This window comes from Lepisma saccharinum, chromosome 3 (assembly GCF_977018435.1).
Source record: "Lepisma saccharinum chromosome 3, izLepSacc3.1, whole genome shotgun sequence".
NCBI lineage: Eukaryota > Metazoa > Arthropoda > Insecta > Zygentoma > Lepismatidae > Lepisma > Lepisma saccharinum.
In genome coordinates, this window is record NC_139231.1 from 76,350,679 (window position 1) to 76,369,532 (window position 18,854).

Here is an 18,854-nt window from a genome sequence, read left to right on the forward strand (position 1 = left end):
GTAAGTATGCTGTTCAGATGAATAATTAAAAAAGCACTTAGTTTAGATATTATATCAGAAGAGGGTTGTGGTGTTGGCAGGTCCATAATAGCCTGTTTTTTGAACCCAAATAAGTTCATAGGCATGTTTATTTATTTCAAATCATGCTCTGTAATTGGGCATTGATTACCACTTTTCAAATAACAATGACCCCATGGTAGAGTATGTATGCCACATGATAAAATACATCTCTTATCATCATGTGGGTCCAGAGCCACTTTTCTAACAATATTTGTAGTCAATAAGTGATCTACACTCTGAATTCTGCATTCTGATGTTCTGATTAAATTCTGGGATTTGAGACAATCTTCATAATCTTTAAATTCAAGCTCTTGGCCTACAGTTACTCTGCCAATGCCCTTGGCCTTTTTGGCAACAACACCGCTACATGTTTCAAAGCTGTACATCTTGGCCCTTAACCCAGCAAATACCACAATAACATCACAAAGTGTCTCATCTTTTAACTTGCCAGGCACCTTTTTGTTGTGGGGTTGAATTCTTGTATGTTCACTGCTATCAAAATATTCAAGCAGTTCAGGCTGTGACATATCTTGATAAACATCTTCTGTCTGAATATCAAGAACAAAACTATCTGTGTCCATGTACATCAGTTTTACACGATCCTTATAAAAAGGCTTCAACACATTATAATACAATTTTAACATATGTAATTTGGCCAATTCCAATATCACAGCCCCTACATAAATAGGCTTATCAAACTTAATTTTTGTTTTTTTCATGTTGAAGAGTGCCATATTTTCATCATAAATTCTTCTATAATTGAAATTAAGCTTTGCAATCAATTTTTTGCTCAGGCTGGGGTCAGTAATTATTTTAACATCGGTATGTTTTCTGACATTTTCAATAGTTTTGCCATATACAGAATTGACCATCAATTTAAACAAAGATTTATCAAATTGGCTCATTGCAGATGTTCGAAGCTCTGTGTTTGTATCAATATATGGTTTCAACCATCTTGAGTGCCTGAACCTCAAAACTTTGCCAACTTTGCTCACTTGAACACCATGATGCATCAGGAACTGGAGGTTTTTGTAATATATGACATAGCCCTGTTTTGGCTCCAGAGTCATCATCAATTTCTTCTGTTTAGAACCAGGTGAGCACTTAACCTCAGGAATTGGGGGCAGATCAGAAAATGTGTTGTGCAAATTATCTGGAATTGTCAGATCAACCTCTAAGAAGAGGCCATAGTCACTGTCATCAAAATCCTTAAGATCTTCAATATTGAAATCTTCAACCCACTCAAGCCCTGCATATGGCAGTTTATCCATCATAGCATAACCATAGAGGCTGTTGGCATCTACATACAGTATATAATTTGATGGCAGTGCTGGATCATAATCAGGAATATATTTGTTATTTGCTCTGGCATATCTCTGAGAGCATTGCACCATGCCTCCTCTTATACATTGCTCCATAAACAGATACATGTCCTGATCCTGGATCAGATCCAATTGCATTTTAGTGTTTAAAAACATTGCAGCCCATGCTAGGCCTGGGGCACTGTAGAAATACATTGGATCCAGTTTATAATTTTGCATGGAAGATTTTCTGAATGCCTGAAGTATATCAGCTAAGAGGGTCACATCAAGTTTTAAATATGCCTTGTGATAATCACCAAATGTCTGGCATTTTAAATTGTTCCACATCAACTGGGCATGGTGATAATCATCATCAGTGATTCCAGATCCTCTGATTTTGCTGTAAAACTCTTGTTGTGGTGGCAGAGCACACTCATCAAATTTAGAAAAATCTGTAACATAGTCATATGGATATACACCCTTCCGCCTAATTAATTTCAGGTCCTGATTTGGAAACATGGCACATGTGATTTTGAATTGATCATCAGATAATTGAGTGGCCAGTGTAGCCAGGCTAGCAGACAGATTTCTGTATGAATCAAGAAATCTTAAGTGAATAGGAACACCATTAACTTTAATTATTTTGCTAATAGCAATATATTTCTCATCATTTTCTGCTAAAATATTTAAATCCTCCTTGTCAAACCCCTCGTACCTGATCAAATGATGGAAATCATAATTGGATGCACCATGGCAAAATATAGGGACAAATTTTGGTCTCTGGATCTTAATATTACAACTATTACACAGAGCCATTAAGAATTTACCATCTGTATGAGAATGGTGTTTCACCTTGATATTTGTATCTGAAAATTCAGAATCACATACCGGGCATTTTTCTGCATTGTTGAAATCTTCAATCTGTTTCTCTGTTAAAGGCAACATGGGTTTTGATTTTAATAAGACATTAGATGCTATGTCATGGCACTCATTTTCTATTCCATGTGCAAATTCTTTGATGGCATCTGGTCCCATGTGAAAATATTCTTTACTAACAACACCATCCTGTACAATCACATAATAAAAGCTGGAAGGTTCATGTAATTGATATGATGTAATTGAAGATTCCTCAGGGTCTGGGCTACAGAATGCAAGAGGTTTGAGATTTGATTCAAAATCACAGACTATATATGCTGGGTGTTCCAACAAGGCTTCAAACTTTTTGAATTTGGCATTTTCACTTGGCATTGGCATCACCATATGAACAGGTTTATGGTTGCCACAGTATTTCAGATGCTCAATTAACTTGTTTTTAGCAATTTTTGCATTCACTTCCCGAACCCCATTCACCATTTTTCTACCATCAAATACAGTTAAACATCTTCTGCACAACTTGAATATTGTATTGGATTTGTCTAGTTGTGTTCTCACTAAAGCTTCAAGATTATGTATCAGAGTATAATGGTGTGTATCATCCCCTTCAATTAAGAGCAGATCAATCGGAACAGCAGAATCATCATCAAATGTACTGATTCTGAGAGGTGCTATCAAGCAATTGCCACGGCCAGTAGAACAAATAAATACATTAATAGATAATTGTTTACCATTGATATCCCGGGCCTTTTTTTCAAATTTATCAATATTCTGAACAGACATTGGATATTCTATGCCCTCCATTGCTTCATCAAAATTGTGTTCATATTGTTTATAATAAGTTATTCTCTCAGGATGCCTTAAAACTGGAAACAAAGCAGCTAAAATACACCACAAAAAGCATTTCTCATCATTATTTTCAATATTGACCACGGCTCTTTTGTTTTTAATATTGGCAGGTAATGGCAGATATGTAGAACCTTGTAATGGGCTGAATTCAGAAATATTAACATATAACTTGTGTGGAGATCCGCATAGGCTCCATCCAGACTCTTTTGCTGCAAATTCAGAGTGTTTAATATTCAATTGATCTATCAAACTGCTTATTATTTTGTCTAAATTTGTATTTGAATATATCGGTACAGTTTCTGTTATGTGGGGCTGTGTAAATTTTGTGCCATTTGGCTTCTTATATTGTGTAAACAATTTGAGGGACAGCTTATAAGAGCCATTTTGTGCATTTAGAAATGCCTGCACATCAGGATTTATAGTGTTCAAAAAATTCTTAATACCACATCTTGGCTCTGATACAAACCGGTAATCCCTTAATTGGCCATTAAAACTGCTATGGATAGGTGGTGCATAGCGTGGCTGCTTTGCCGGTCTAGCATTAACAGGTGTTTCATGCTTCCTTTTCAGACCAGATGTAGATGGTTGTGGGGGCAATGTTGATGACTGTACATAAGAATTACACTTATGCCATTTGTAATATGCCTTGCTTAATATTTTATGGCATCTTGGACACATTTTCATGGCCTTTCTGCATTTCTTAGAGTCACAAATATGCCGGTGCCTAGACCAATTAGAACTAGATATATTTTTTTTGCATTGATTGCAATATTTTTGATTTGGCATTTTTGTTGTTTATTTATATAAAATTTCTTGGTCCAAAAAAACAGAACTATGCCAAAACAATTATAACAGCAGTTAGTGGCTGAGCTGGTGCTTTTATACCCAGACAACAGCAATAACTAGGCTCTTGTGATCCCCAATATAGAGTAGTTTCTGCTCTATTATGCTGTTGTACAACACACTTTACCAGGTTTCAGATCTGGGAGCTATCAGTTGTATATCAACTAGCAGTGTTTATTCTCAAAATCTCACGTGTGGAGATATTATTTTGCCACATGTATTTCAATCTTACACATTTTATCAGGACTCAAACCCGAGCCTCTTGTTTACAAGGCAACAATATTAACACTTTGCCATCAGGGGAGGCTTCACATTTTATCAGGACTCAAACCCAGAAGCCTCTTGATTACAAGGCAATAAAAACCATGGGGCTATGCACCACCCTCTACTGGGTCTCAGAACCCAGGAGCTATGAGCTTTATATCAACTAAATACAGTCAAAATTGGATTTTGAACTGTGCAATAAATATTCTGTAAGTTGCACTTGTGTTTATATTAACAGAACAAGGCAAAACCAGAATTGTGCTCAGGCTTGCATGACAGCATACAAGAGGGCAATATTCTTTTAATAAGAATTTTCCCCCTGTTACACAGAAATATTAATAGAAGTTTTATGCCCTTTCAGTAAATTCTGTGTAGATTATATCTCTTGCGTGCCGGCATATAAAACCACTAGGCATGCAAGCAAAACTTCCCGATCAAAAAGTTTTGATAGATTAATATATTGCTGAGCTAAATAATTGCTTACCCCGGGCAATAAAACTGATCAAAAAATTAGAAAAAACATGAAACAGCCTGCCCTTGTCCTATTGTATTGATCGGGAAGTTTTGCTTGCATCAGAATATAAGTATTTTTCGCTTAATTTCAAGTATAGCCAATACAATATCAAGGGGGGCATATTTTTGACAAGCTTATAGACAACAAACTGAGAGATTCAGCCTTTGTACACATAGCAGAATCAATCTGAGGGGGGGCTCATCATTTCTACACTAGAATTCAAGATTCCTGGGATTTTGACAGAAAAACACACTGTAAACAATAAGATCATATAGGAACTTGGCATAGTTTTAAGTGTAGGCAAATCTGTCTGTTGAGGCTTCTTCTTTTCTACACTAGAATTCAGAATTCATGGGATTTAAAAGCATATCACACTTGAAGAATTGGGGCATATGCCCCTCTTGACATTGTTTTAAGTGTAGGCAAATCGGGTTGTTCAATCAAATAACCTCTTCTTTTCTACACTTATAAGTTGGGTTTATCCTATAGCCAATTATACTACTCTAATGAACAAAACACTCTGCATGGTGTGATAAAAAGGTAACTGAAATTCAGCACTCAAACGATGTTCAGTTACCTTTTTGAAACACCCTGTATGTTCTTTTGCTTTTGAGTTATTCATGAGCGTTGGTCTAAGTCATCGATCATATCGTCTACACCTAAATGAGCAATTCAGTTTTTAATTTCCTGAACTTTTTTGGTTTCTAGCTGCGGAGCTAGAGGTCGATTCGCGATATCGTTAACTAGTGTTCTCGGTTTCAGAAAAGGCCAGGCATTCCATTGTGAAATCTATTTTATCAATTTCATTCGTCACGGCCAGCTTAAGCAGTCAGATAAGTAACGTACAAATTAGATCAATAGTTTACTAATAGTGATACACAAGGTGAAATATATACAGCTTGTCCGGGATGATAACGAACACGAGTTTATGACGTCAAGTGGTGGACTTTTGTTTATTGATTAATGATGTTAACATGATTTTTAACAGTTCGTAGCAATTGATGTCGTAAAAATATGTTAAGACTTTGAATTAGCCTTGTAAACCCTTAATTTCAATAGAGAGCACGTTATACATGTCGTTTTATGCAATTTTATAGGAGGATTCTAGTTTCTATTGACGTCATAGTAAAATTTATGAACAGGAAGAATGATGTGATCACCTGTATTCATTCTACCTGGAGTGATACATATTTTTCATGTTTGATCTGTATGTTGGGCATTAAAGAAAAACAAAAGTAAAACTGTAAGCCCAATGTTGTTATTTATACGGCCTCCCTTATCGCACAATGCGCTACCAACATTGTGTTCTGAAGTCATCGTGGAATGCCTTCATTGTTAGGTTAAATGCCTAAGTTGTTAGGTTAAATGCCTAAGTTGTTAGGTTAGGCTTGTTAGGTTTAGTTCTCTTAGCATAAATATTACATTTTCAGTGTAGTTATGCTAAGATAACCTAACCTAACAAATCCAGCAACGTAGGCATTCCGCGTCTGACGTCAGAACACGAAGTTGGTAGCGCGTTGTGCGATAAAGGAGATCCTTATTGACGAGAATCATGTTTGAACTATTGATTCATTTGGCACTAAGAAGATAATTAATAATTCACTGTGCACTTGTGTGAATAATATTATTTAAGTGTAAAATGCAAATCGAAAACTCATTAACTATTGGTGAAACAACAGTGTATCCATACGCAGATGTAAAACATACTGTCATCCCTAGTTGGCAACAGTGTTTTCCTATGGCTCTTGACTGCACCAAGGCTCCTCCTTATGGTCAGACGAGAGCAAAGGGATGCTGCACAAACTGGAGAAGCTTTTCCAGCAGCCCTCCAATTAGGGTCTCCACGAGTGAAGTGCTGGAATCATCGGCGAATGATTAAATTGTCGTGAACGGCCGTAGGGGTCGCTTTTACGGGAGGAATATAGTCATTATGCATGCACGACAAACTACGCTGCGAAGAAGTTTAAAGACGAAGAGGCAGCGGGGACTATTTGCTTGTGATTTTTGGACTTTGCAAAGGGTCACAGATATCGGTTTGCGCAAACGCTGCCGGATGTCGCCGCTGTAAGGTAGATGACTGAAACCGGATGCAGCTGGATGTTTGTTAATGAATGTCACTATAGAGCGACCACAAACAAAAGAGCCTACGGCCTGAAACCTTCGCGCATCTTCCCCTCCACACGTTTAGCTCAGACCACGCCGAATCCTGCTCTAGTAAGCCCCTCGCTACTATGTAGACGCCATGCGGTTCTGCTCAGGTTGTTTTGCTTGTCTCCCACTATATGGTTAAGTTGACCACGACGGGAAGTAAGGGAACACTGACGTTGTTATCGTTCGGGCACCTAGAAAGACTGTGTCGAGATATTAGTCTAACGAGGTGTTGGAATAAGCATCAATCCACAACAAATTATATTAAACGGAGTACTATACCCTGTCCCATTTATCTCTAGAGCAAGGCCGCGCATAACTGCAGAGGAGGGCGAAATCGAGAGGCCAGAGCGAAGCAATACATGCTCCTGCGAGGGCTGGTAACTGCAGTCGGTTCCCTCCCTTCAAGCAATAACGTTCGTTCTCCCTCGCGTGTTCATTGGTGGAACCGTCTCGCGTCACTACTTGCGCTGACTTGTTTTCGTTCACCTGCTCCAGAGATAGGTGGGTCAGGGTACACTCACCTCACTTAGTACTTCTTTTATACAGCATATTTGCAGAAGATACAATTAAACCTACAAGTGTATCAATGTACGCATAAGACACGCCTTATTACTAGGGAAAGGACTCCAGTGGCTTACACCAGAAAGTGTGACTCCTCCACTGTACTTGCTTTAGTAATAGAGAACCGTGAATATATCGCTGCATTTGTATTGTGAAATAATATAAAAATGACTAATGTAGTAAATTATATAAACATTAATTATAGCATATTCACATAGTTTTAAGATATATAGGGTTGGTCCAAAAAGGACTTTACAAATTTATAAGTGTATAAAAAGTTTATTCGGAAACGTTACAGAAAAGTTTGTTGTGTCATTTAGTAACGAAATACATCACGTTTGACTAGCGTTGTGGAATAGTACCGAATTTCATTAAAAATTGCTGCTTTCACAGGTCAAGAGCGAGCTCGCTGAGTGTTTTGGTTTGAAGGACGCATCTACGTGGGCATACCCAAAAGAAACCGAACTATTTTTTTTTGTGAACTTATTTATTCACAATTTAAGTACAAACCTTCAATCCCCTTCAAAGTACTCTCCACTTGCATTAAGACACTTGTCCAATCTTTGATTCCATTTTTCAAAACATTTTTTAAAGTCATCTTTTGTGATGCGTGACAGCGCCTCCGTCGTTTTTTTCTTCACCTCACCAACATCAGCAAAACGCTTTCCTTTCATGTCTCCTTTCATTCTAGGAAACAAGAAAAGTCGCACGGGGCAAGATCGGGTGAGTATGGGGGGTGAGGAACAGGGGTCATACCATTTTTGGTCAAGAATTGTCGTACAGACAGGGCTGTGTGAGCCGGCGCATTGTCATGATGGAAAAACCAGTCACCCGACTGCCACAAATCGGGCCGCTTCCGCCGCACACTGTTGCGCAATCGTTTCAAAACTTCCAAGTAGAAAGCCTGGTTAACTGTCTGGCCCTGCGGAACAAACTCTGAATGGACGACTCCTCTCACATCGAAAGAACAAAGCAGCATTGTTTTAATGTTTGATTTCACCTGACGAGTTTTCTTGGGGCGCGGCGAACTTGAAGTCTTCCAATTTGGCAGCCACCCTTTTTATTCCCAAATCGTCTGTCAAAATTCCCTGCACTGAACTCCAAGTCACTCCCGACAGCTCCACAATTTGTTCAATGGTCCGTCGTCGATGATTTCACGAATTTTTTTTAACATTGTCATGTGTTCGGACCGTGGAAGGACGACCAGAACGAGGTTTGTCATCAATTGACATTTCACCATTTTTGAAACGGGAAAACCACTCAAACACTTGAGTTTTCCCCATAGCATCGTCCTTGTACGCCGTTTTTAACATTTCAAGAGTTTCTGTTCCACTCTTTCCGAGCAAAAAGCAGAATTTCACCGCCGCACGCTGTTCCCGAAAATCATCAATTGCAAAAACGACGATCACACAAAACAGCTGTCACTCTAAACTCCGCCGAAACGTGTCCTGCTCCTTAGCGGCAAAACGCGGTACTACATACAAAAGCTCTGCCCACCCCAAAATTAGTTCGGTTTCTTTTGGGTACGCCTACGTACTTCCAACAAGATGGCGCACCACCTCTCTACCTCACCGAAGTCCGGGATATTCTCAAATTGGTACAACATCAACAACCTGAAGCTTAACGTTGCAAAGACGAAGGCCATGGTGCTTCACACCGGTAGGGGAATCCCGGCTAACACGATAGATATTACCTTTAATGACGCCAGAGTACCTTTGAGCAATCATTTAAAGTATCTCGGAATCATCATAAAAAAACCCAGCTAAATTTTAACCTCCAAATAAATAACTATATTCGTAAAATCTATCGCAATGTTTACGTATTTCGAAAAATTTCTTAAATATCTCAATAGAAATCTTAGTAGACATTTCTACCTTTCCTTTATTCGTCCCGTATTCCAGTATGGTGCTAGTCTTATTTTTGGCGCTAACTTAACTCATCTGAAGAAACTTGAAACTATTCAAAACAATTGCTTAAGAACCACTCACATGCACCCCCAAGAAAATAATTCCCAACAATTGCGCAAGATTTACAACATACCCACAGTCACTTCGAGAATACATTACATCTACCTGAATAAGGTATTCCATAGTATACATAACAAATCATCTCCATTGCATAATAGGATTAAGCTACGCTCTGAGTTCAGCACCCGAAACATCAGATCGCCTTTACATAGAGACCAAGTAATCCCCAAACAAAAGCAGATTTGGCCAGAAGTCCTTCTGGTACCTAGCAGCGATAACCTGGAATTCACTCCCGACGAAGGTCAAACTCAGTACCAGCAAAGCGCAGTTCTGTCGTCTTTTACGTTCACATGCCTATAAATTCTAACTCTCAGTAATATTATTTTCAGTGCTTACCCCCCCCCCCCCACGCAAATATGATTTAAATTTTCATCCCTATCCTTTTCAAACAGTAATTCCATACACTCTCGTATCCAAACCCATACACCTTCTTCTCTTTAAAATAACACTCAAACTTTCCTTATTTCATTGCTACAATGCAACACTCTACATGCTCATGTAAATTCATCTCATTTTCCTTAAGCCAGTCTCGCACGGCAGTTAGATACGTCATCGACTTCTAGCTTCGTTACTTAACGATGGTGTGTGATGGTGTGAGAGCTTTCTCTTATTCAGTTCCCGACAGAATTAGAAACCGTCTCTAAATCCATCGTTAATACCACAGAACTACCAATCAGAATTGAGGAGTACACTGGCCAGCTGAAGTAGGAAACATAACCAATCAGAAGCGACCTCTCGGTCACGAGTGTAGTTGTAATGGCGGCCGCGTGAGATGTAAACAATGTATCACTTCACATTTTTAAAAGGCGATAACTATTGAACCGAGTGGAATAACGTTTCGTGTAAAACGTTATTAGGTACAAAACAATGGCGTTGCTTAAATATATACTTTGCAACGTTTACTGTACACGTATGAAAGAATACTTTAATTGTTTAAAATGTAAACACCGTGCACTCAACATAGATGGTGTAACTCGATGTGCCTGTCATGCTGTATATGTTATACATTGTAATCGCAAAAGCTACCGAAAAGTTACATGAAATACTTGCGTTGCGTATAAAGTACTGTCTGCTATAAGATTTTTGGAAGCTTTTACATACCATTTATGCTAGCAAAATTGCTAAAGGAAATGCTTTCGTCTAAAGCTGGCCTTAATGATTGGGGCGAACATTTTATTTGTTGAGTGAAGAGTCTACTAATTATTATTGTTTTGAATAAATAGTTCGTATGTCTAAATTTCGTACTGTGATACTGGTATTCTACTTTCACAACCGACGCGAATACTATTTTCAAGTAAACAGTAAACACTGTATGTATGTATAACAAATAGACTGTGCTGTGTGTAGCAAGGCAGTAAATTAATCTGCTAGTGTTGTAATGAATGAATAATGATATATAAGTTATGAATTGTAATTAGTATATAAGTTATAAATTGTAATTAGTTCTTCAGGACTTCAAAGTTAATTTCAGAATAAATATATTAGGAGCAAAGAAGTGTCGATGAAATATAAATATAATATGATAACTTAATGTAAACACCATAATTTTCGCACTTTGAATGTTTGAAGTTTATGTAATTTAATTGACTAGTCCGTACGAGAAGGGTTTCATTAGAATATACAACTTCTATCGTAATATACGGGTAATGGAACTTTATGCTAGTGTGTCCGTAAAGTGGTATATCAACTTGAAATAATACCGTGCGTCCATTTCGATCTTCAGCCGAGAGATCGGGAGAAGCGTGGCAGGCGGCGCTGACGGAGATGCCGACATTTGCGGCCTGTAATGCCCGCTTATTTTTATGGACATATGCAGACATTTATATAAATATTGCAAAACTAGCACTAACCTGTGTTATAAGAGTTGTTCAAACTGATATCCACCAAGTGCCAAGTGTGTAGACTTTCGGGGAGAATACGTTGAATAGCCTGAAAGTTTCGTGCCTGTAGCTAAAGTCATTCTGGGTCGGGCCGAGAACTTATCAGCCCCTCTCGTAACGTGAACCTTGCGGCTGGCATTCTAATCCTCTCACTGACACAACACGCATACACACTGCAATAACACAAACAAGTAACGGCAAGTAACCAATAATAACACTCTTGCGCACAGTACGAAATTAACACGCTCTTGGTTTACATCTGCTCGCCACTATATTCACAGCTCTGTCGCGAAGGAACAAAAAACTCGAGCTCGGAGATTTCGGATTGCGAGGAAGCTCTCGAAACCTCCAAACGATCCCCATCGACACAAAACTCTTTCAAGGATATAAACTTAAGAAGGACGTTACTGGTCAAAACTATGATTAAAATGTTTTATTATCTGTGGTTCTTAACATCGTTTCTAAAGTTTTTTGTGTATATAAGGGCAGAACTTGGATGAATTATAGATGATAAATTATAACACAGGTTAGTGCTCGTTTTGCAATATTTATATAAATGTCTGCATATGTCCATAAAAATAAGCGGGCATTACAGGCCGCAAATGTCGGCATCTCCGTCAGCGCCGCCCGCCACGCTTCTCCCGATCTCTCGGCTGAAGATCGAAATGGACACACTGTATATGTCGTATACTCATATTCACTGCCGCGGGTTACATGTGCTGCATTTTTCAACAGTGCCAATGTTATTCTCTTATTCTTTTAAGGGAGAACATTATTTTCCCAAATCTTCAGCAGTTATTAGCATCTAAACTTGCGAAGTGGTATACCGTGCTTGTGCTGTCGCAATTTTTAAAGATGCGATATTAAGGATCGTGCGAGACCCATTTTGCTGCCTTGGCGAACTGAAGACGTAAAAATTCTTATATTAGTTTCGGGTCAGAGGCGGGTCGGGAAGTGGGGCCCTACTTAACCACCGTGTGAGACTGGCTTCTGGCTTTAGATGTAGCACTTGTATGTATGTATGTGTATGTATATATATATATATATATATATATATATATATATATATATATATGTGTGTGTGTGTGTGTGTATATCGTATATATATTTTTTTACAACGTAGGGCATTAAGTCATTATTTGTATTAATATTTTTATAAATGAAATGTTGTATGGCTTAATTGTAACCCTATTGAGATAATAGATACTAATAATAATAAACCAATTTCCAGGTCGATGAATAGGTCGAGGTGGGGCAATTGCATTGGCCACCTAGTTCACCTGATCTGACACCCTTCCATTTTTACTTTTGGTGTTTAATTTGTAGCGACAGCCACTGTGGTGTAGCGAAAGCCGCTGACTTTTGCTGCCACCTAACGGGGGGAGAAGGAACTCTTTCCGCCTTACCAGACGCAAGGGATTTGACCCCTGGAAGCAGGGGTGAAAGACTGGGGAAGAAAAGAGCTAGAGAGGGAGATTTCAGGCATCTCCGGGACAACGACGGGAGCGGTCTCCTTCATTATTACTCAGTGTTTGTAGTGTAGCTGTAGTGTTCATCTAGAATAAACAATAAGGTAAGACAACATCCTTTGATTTGGTTATTATTCCCCAAAAATTAAAGATCTAGAGTATGTTCCAGCCTCACCGGTTAATCTAGCTGAGCTAAGTGGCGCCTGATATGCTGCTGCAGGTCAAGAAATTGACTTCAGATGGGATGTCTGCCTTTTTACCAAGCAACATTCAACCGAAATAGCTGGGTTTTTTTTTTAGCTAAACCTTGATGTATTTCCTTATAAAATGACGCCACAACCAGTTCTCTAACTTTCCCGAATAAATTTTTAAACACTTACAAAGTTGTAAAGTCCTTTTTGGACCACCTGTGTACTGATATTGCTGCAATTGAACTTTTGCATACTTACATCGCCCGTAGAAGCGGCATGTAGGAAAATGTTCCACCTTCGATTTCACGCAAGAGTCTCATCTTCATCAGGACTCTGAAAAACATAAAGGAAAAATTACATCCGTGTTAGAGTGTTAGCACAATTTCAAACATATAACATTAAATTGAATCAAAATATTTATAGGGATAAAATATCACCAAATTTTTTAATACACTTTTTTCGTCTGGTTATTTTACGTAGATTATTTACTTTAAGTTAATCGTGGCAATCGTGGATGAACGGTAGAGTGAGATCATAAAACATGGAATCAGTATGTTTCCATGTTTTACTCAGTAGTTGAACCTAGAACCTACTTCATAGCATGTTCGGCTAACCACTACGCCATGAAGGCAGAGTTGACGATAGTTTGCCTTGAAAAATAATTATCTAGTTCTCTCTTTATCTACACTTAAATCTCATTCGCGTCCCGATCTCTAAGGAAATGTCTCGATCCTGTCTCGCGGTCGAACGAAAAGTCTCATTCTCGTCTCTGTCTTGTTGAAAAAGTCTCAACATCGTATGACTCTCGAAGGAAAAGTCTCAACATCGTATGACTCTCGAAGGAAAAGTCTCAACATCGTATGACTCTCGAAGGAAAAGTCTCAATATCGTCTGACTCTCGAAGGAAAAGTCTCAATATCGTCTGACTCTCGAAGGAAAAATCTCAAAATCGTCTGACTCTCGAAGGAAAAATCTCAACATCGTCTGACTCTCGAAGGAAAAATCTCAACATCGTCTGACTCTCGAAAGAAATGGCTCGCACTACGTACCGGCGTCTTAGTAAATGGCAAAAAAATATCTTAGGATACTTCCTTTGTGGTTACAGTGTTAATGAGGCGCATTATGAAGTGTGTGTGTGTGTGAGGGGGTAAATATTGATCACCTTGCATAAAAATATAAATTTTGAATGGAGATCCAGAAGACATTATCCTGTTTTAATGCGTTTCTATCTCCATAACAGGCTATTGTTATAGAAGCAGTAAATATAATCGATAACATTTACCTTCCAATTCATGAGGGGTATATTTAGTACAGCACAGTACAGAAGTACCTCGAAAATTAGAAATAATTGATGCGGGGTGGGAAATGCTCGACACTTTGCTCGAAAGCTCTATAATTCTCTGAAACAAAATAGTTAATAACAATCATTCTATGAATTAATTCCGAGTTTATGTATTACATTCAGTCACTTAAATATACATATTTATATTTAGAACGTAATATCATAACGCACATAATAAACAGAAAGTGAAATAAGGAAAATAAATATAATTCGATATCCAGTTCCTTGTAACACAGACATACAGAACAGCCGAAGTTTCTTCTACATATTAAATTCCTTAACTGTTACATAAAGATCTATATTGCATTTTTTTAACCGTACTCCATGAAAAGCCAATAAGATTATATTTCCTTTTGAGAAAAAAAAATCGTGCCAGTGGAGCGTAACACTTATATCCGACCTTCCTCTTGTTTCTATTCCCTATTATTCGTTGCCTAGCATCAGAGGGTATTGGAGAGTTTTTTGTGCCTTCGTTTTGCCTTTTTGCCTTTTTGATTCCGTTCGGAGCTTATTTCTCCTGCAGAGAGGAATCCAGGGAAAGCTGATCTACGTTGCTGCATGATATATTTTTCTACGTACGTCTCTGACGGTCTTTGACTAACGACTATTTTCTTTTCCAATCTAAAGAACGGGCTAATAAAAATAATTCATATTGTGTGATGCAGATTTCAAAATTAGGGGGTCGCAAGTCCTAAAATGCGACTAGAATTTTGGGTTTTTGCACCTATGTAAAATTTGCAGTCGTCGCTATTCCAGTCGTATATATTATAAATTATAATATGTATTCATGTCCAGATATTATTAGAATAAGGGTCATTCCATGTCAAATCATCCAGAATTTTGTGAAAATGTCACCCACCATCCCCGATTTTGATGAAATTCGGTACACTTATAGAATTTTTAATGCTGATTACAAAAATGACATTTTTTTAAAGATTGGTCAAGAAGTTCAGAAGTTACGCGCTTTTTAAAATCTCCGTGTACGCCACTTGCGGGAGGCCTCCCCTATGGCGCAGTGGTAGCGTCATTACCTTGTAATCAAGGGGTCTCGGGTTCGATACCCGGTGGAGGCACAAGTGGTTCGGATCCCACTTTAAACTGTAGGCCCAGTCCCGATTAGCCTTACTGTGCAAAAAGTGGACTTAAAACAACAACTCAAACCAAACCAAAGCCACTTGCGGCTCCACTTTGAATGACACGCATTAGGTTATAAATGATAGTATCTTCCTTCAGGTTTGCCGTAGAAACTTCAAGTTTCTTTTCTTTTGTTCAAAATAGTGTAAACTTTCATTTCAATAAGGTTTCAGATGATTGTATTAATAACCATGTATTTTTATGTATAGTTTCATGTATTTTTTTTAGAAGAAAAAATGACTAACTTCAAGAGCAAATTTCGTGCAATGCCCCCCTTTCAATTTCCCCCCAATTTTATATGTAGGTTGCTCAAAGTGTGTACTAATGCCTGATGGAAAAATTGGGATGGGCGGTTCAGAGACAGGGTGATAAAAAATCATTTGCATCAAATGACATTAAAAGTTAATCTTATTAAAAATGCTTATGTATTTATCACAAAGCCTGAAGTACAATATGTTTTAAGGTATAAAATTCAAAATTTCTGTTCACTATGTGTGAAGGTAAGCATAGGCGTAACCTGGCAGGGGCAAAGGGAAGCATTTGTCCCCTCCAATATTCATAAATTAAATTAAATTTACAAATAATAATTGCAGCGGAACCCCGATTTCAAGTTCCTTGATTTTACATTGTCCTGCATTCTATATTCAATCTTGGTGGTCCCAACATAGCAAATTGCTAAGATATTTTCCTCCGTTTTACATTTTCCCGCATTCTAAGATTTTTCAGCTTGGCAGCCTGAATAACATAAAATCGAGGTTCCACTGTATCTAAGTCAGTTTCAACTGTCTTCATTTTTTTAAGAAATATAATCATCATTATTAGCATTCCCAAGTTTAGCAAATTATCTTCGAGAATATTCTTTTTGTGCATTTTATCTCAATATGGAAGTTCTATTTTTGGCTACTCTTCACGGGGATACGTAATATGAAGTTAGAATTAATAATACACATTTGTGCTGATTGAAGTTTTTCCATGGAAATTTTGCCATATACCACAGAAACGCTTGTGACGGGCTAGCTGGAACAGTTAAAACAAGTGCGGCAATGATGTACCAATTAGAAATAGTATTCAAGGCATAAATTTATTATTAATCATGTAAGGTGAAATGACAAAACTCACAGTATGATGTGTCAGCGATTGCAAAGTACTAAACAACAGAACCAGGAAAGTTAAGTATGCACTATTTTGAACTTAGGCTACAGGTTCGGTAAGTTAGTTTTTACAAGTAACTGAGTTACAGTTACTCATTTAAAAACTAACTCAGTTACAGTTACTGGTACTTTGAAAGTAATTATGAGTTCCTTTACAACTACTGTGAAAGTAACTTACAGTTAATGATCATTGATTTGTGAAAAAATTACACAAAATCAATGATCATGAAGACTTGAGTGTTTTCTCGTATTTATGTTTCTAGTACATAATATGCCTTCATATATTTACATTACTATTGCAAATAAATGATGGAACACAGAGTCAGCTTTGCTTGAACGATTTTAATTAAGAAATCATTAGTATGCTAACCACGGTATATTGAATATGCTGTCATTGATTCCACTTGCACCTATTTCTTTCTCCTCCATTCCAAGATCAACAAGGTCCACTCCTTTGACAATGACTTTTTCCTAGCTAGAGAACCACATTCCAAACGAACGCAGCAGACCACCAAAATCACTGAACTTTTCACATATAATTAAAAATGAATTGAAGTAAAGCGTGGATGTTCGTTCTTAAGTCAGCATGCAACATAGCATAGCTTCCTTGCCAGGCCAGCAATTCCTAAATAAAAAGTAACTGTTACTTGCAACCAGTTACTTCGAAACACTAGTTGTTTAACACTCAATGCAAAAATAATAAGAGCTGATGAAATAAGTTTTGTGTAACTGTGTGGTTTGACTGTTGTGAAGAAGTTTCTTTCTGAATTCCAACTCTAAACAGTTATGTAGTAGCTTATGTGTGTGACTAAAACTTGTTTGTAAGATTGCTTCAAAAGTCAATGGAAAAAAAAGGAAATGCAGCAATTAAATTGTTGCATCCACTTGATCCATCAACTTCCTACTACTGGCCACAAAATATTCTGTGTCCAGTGGACATTAACAACACAAATGGAAGGACATACTGTATGTACTTAGTGATAAGTCAAATATTTTAGTGTGTTCTAAATGGTCAAAATATTATTCTAAAATGTGATGGGCACAATCCTACATGAAATTTTGGCAATGCGTAGAGTACAATAGTGTAAGTTATTATTAGTACTATCTTCATGGGCGTAACTTGGGAAGTATCTTTGAGTTAAAAGAATCACAAAGTTTTCTATCCCATAAAAATAGTGTCCAAGATTATTTGCTAAATACATTTGAAAAATCACAATTATCACTCTTTATTTGTTTGTTCCTTAAGTGCCAGAAGGTTCACAATATATATTTAACTGGCAAATTTTAATTAATCTATAAATTTTGGAGGGGTCAAATGCTTCCCTTTGCCCCTGCCAGGTTACGCCTATGCTTACCTTTACACATAGTGAACAGAAATTTTGAATTTTATACCTTAAAACATATTGTACTTCAGGCTTTGTGATAAATACATAAGCATTTTTAATAAGATTAACTTTTAATGTCATTTGATGCAAATGATTTTTTTATCACCCTGTCTCTGAACCGCCCATCCCAATTTTTCCATCAGGCATTAGTACACACTTTGAGCTACCTACATATAAAATTGGGGGGGCATTGCACGAAATTTGCTCTTGAAGTTAGTCATTTTTTCTTCTAAAAAAATACATGAAACTATACATAAAAATACATGGTTATTAATACAATCATCTGAAACCTTATTAAAATGAAAGTTTACACTATTTTGAACAAAAGAAAAGAAACTTGAAGTTTCTACGGCAAACCTGAAGGAAGATACTATCATTTATAACCTAATGCGTGTCATTCAAAGTGGATCCGCAAGTGGCGTACACGGAGATTTTAAAAAGCGCGTAACTTCTGAACTTCTTGACCAATCTTTAAAAAAATGTCATTTTTGTAATCAGCATTAAAAATTCTATAAGTGTACCGAATTTCATCAAAATCGGGGATGGTGGGTGACATGGTCTGGATGAATTGACGTGGAATGACCCATAATTAAATCAAGAAGACTTAGATGGGCAAGCCATGTGGTACGAATGGGAGAGGATAGAAGAGTTTACAGGATTCTTGTTGGAATAGCTGATGGTAAGAGACCTATAGGAAGGCCAAGACGAAGATGGAGGGATATGTTTGAGATGGACCTAAAGTACTTAGGTAAAGATGGAAAAGATTGGATTGATCTTACCCAGAATATTTATTTATTATTTATTAATGCCTTGTTTTAAATGGCGGAGTTAAGGCCGTACAAAGCCTTTTCTTCCACTC

The 18,854-nt window shown here is 37.5% G+C and overlaps 1 protein-coding gene across 1 annotated transcript in view; it reads right to left on the reverse strand.

Moving 5' to 3' along the window:
• LOC145985576 (follicle-stimulating hormone receptor-like) overlaps positions 1 to 18,854 on the reverse strand; it is a 193,078-nt gene that overhangs the window by 100,679 nt on the left and 73,545 nt on the right. The window contains exon 3 of the mRNA XM_083119646.1: positions 13,242 to 13,316. Coding sequence (XP_082975772.1) covers positions 13,242 to 13,316 — 75 coding nt within the window. The remainder of the gene's footprint in view (positions 1 to 13,241; positions 13,317 to 18,854) is intronic.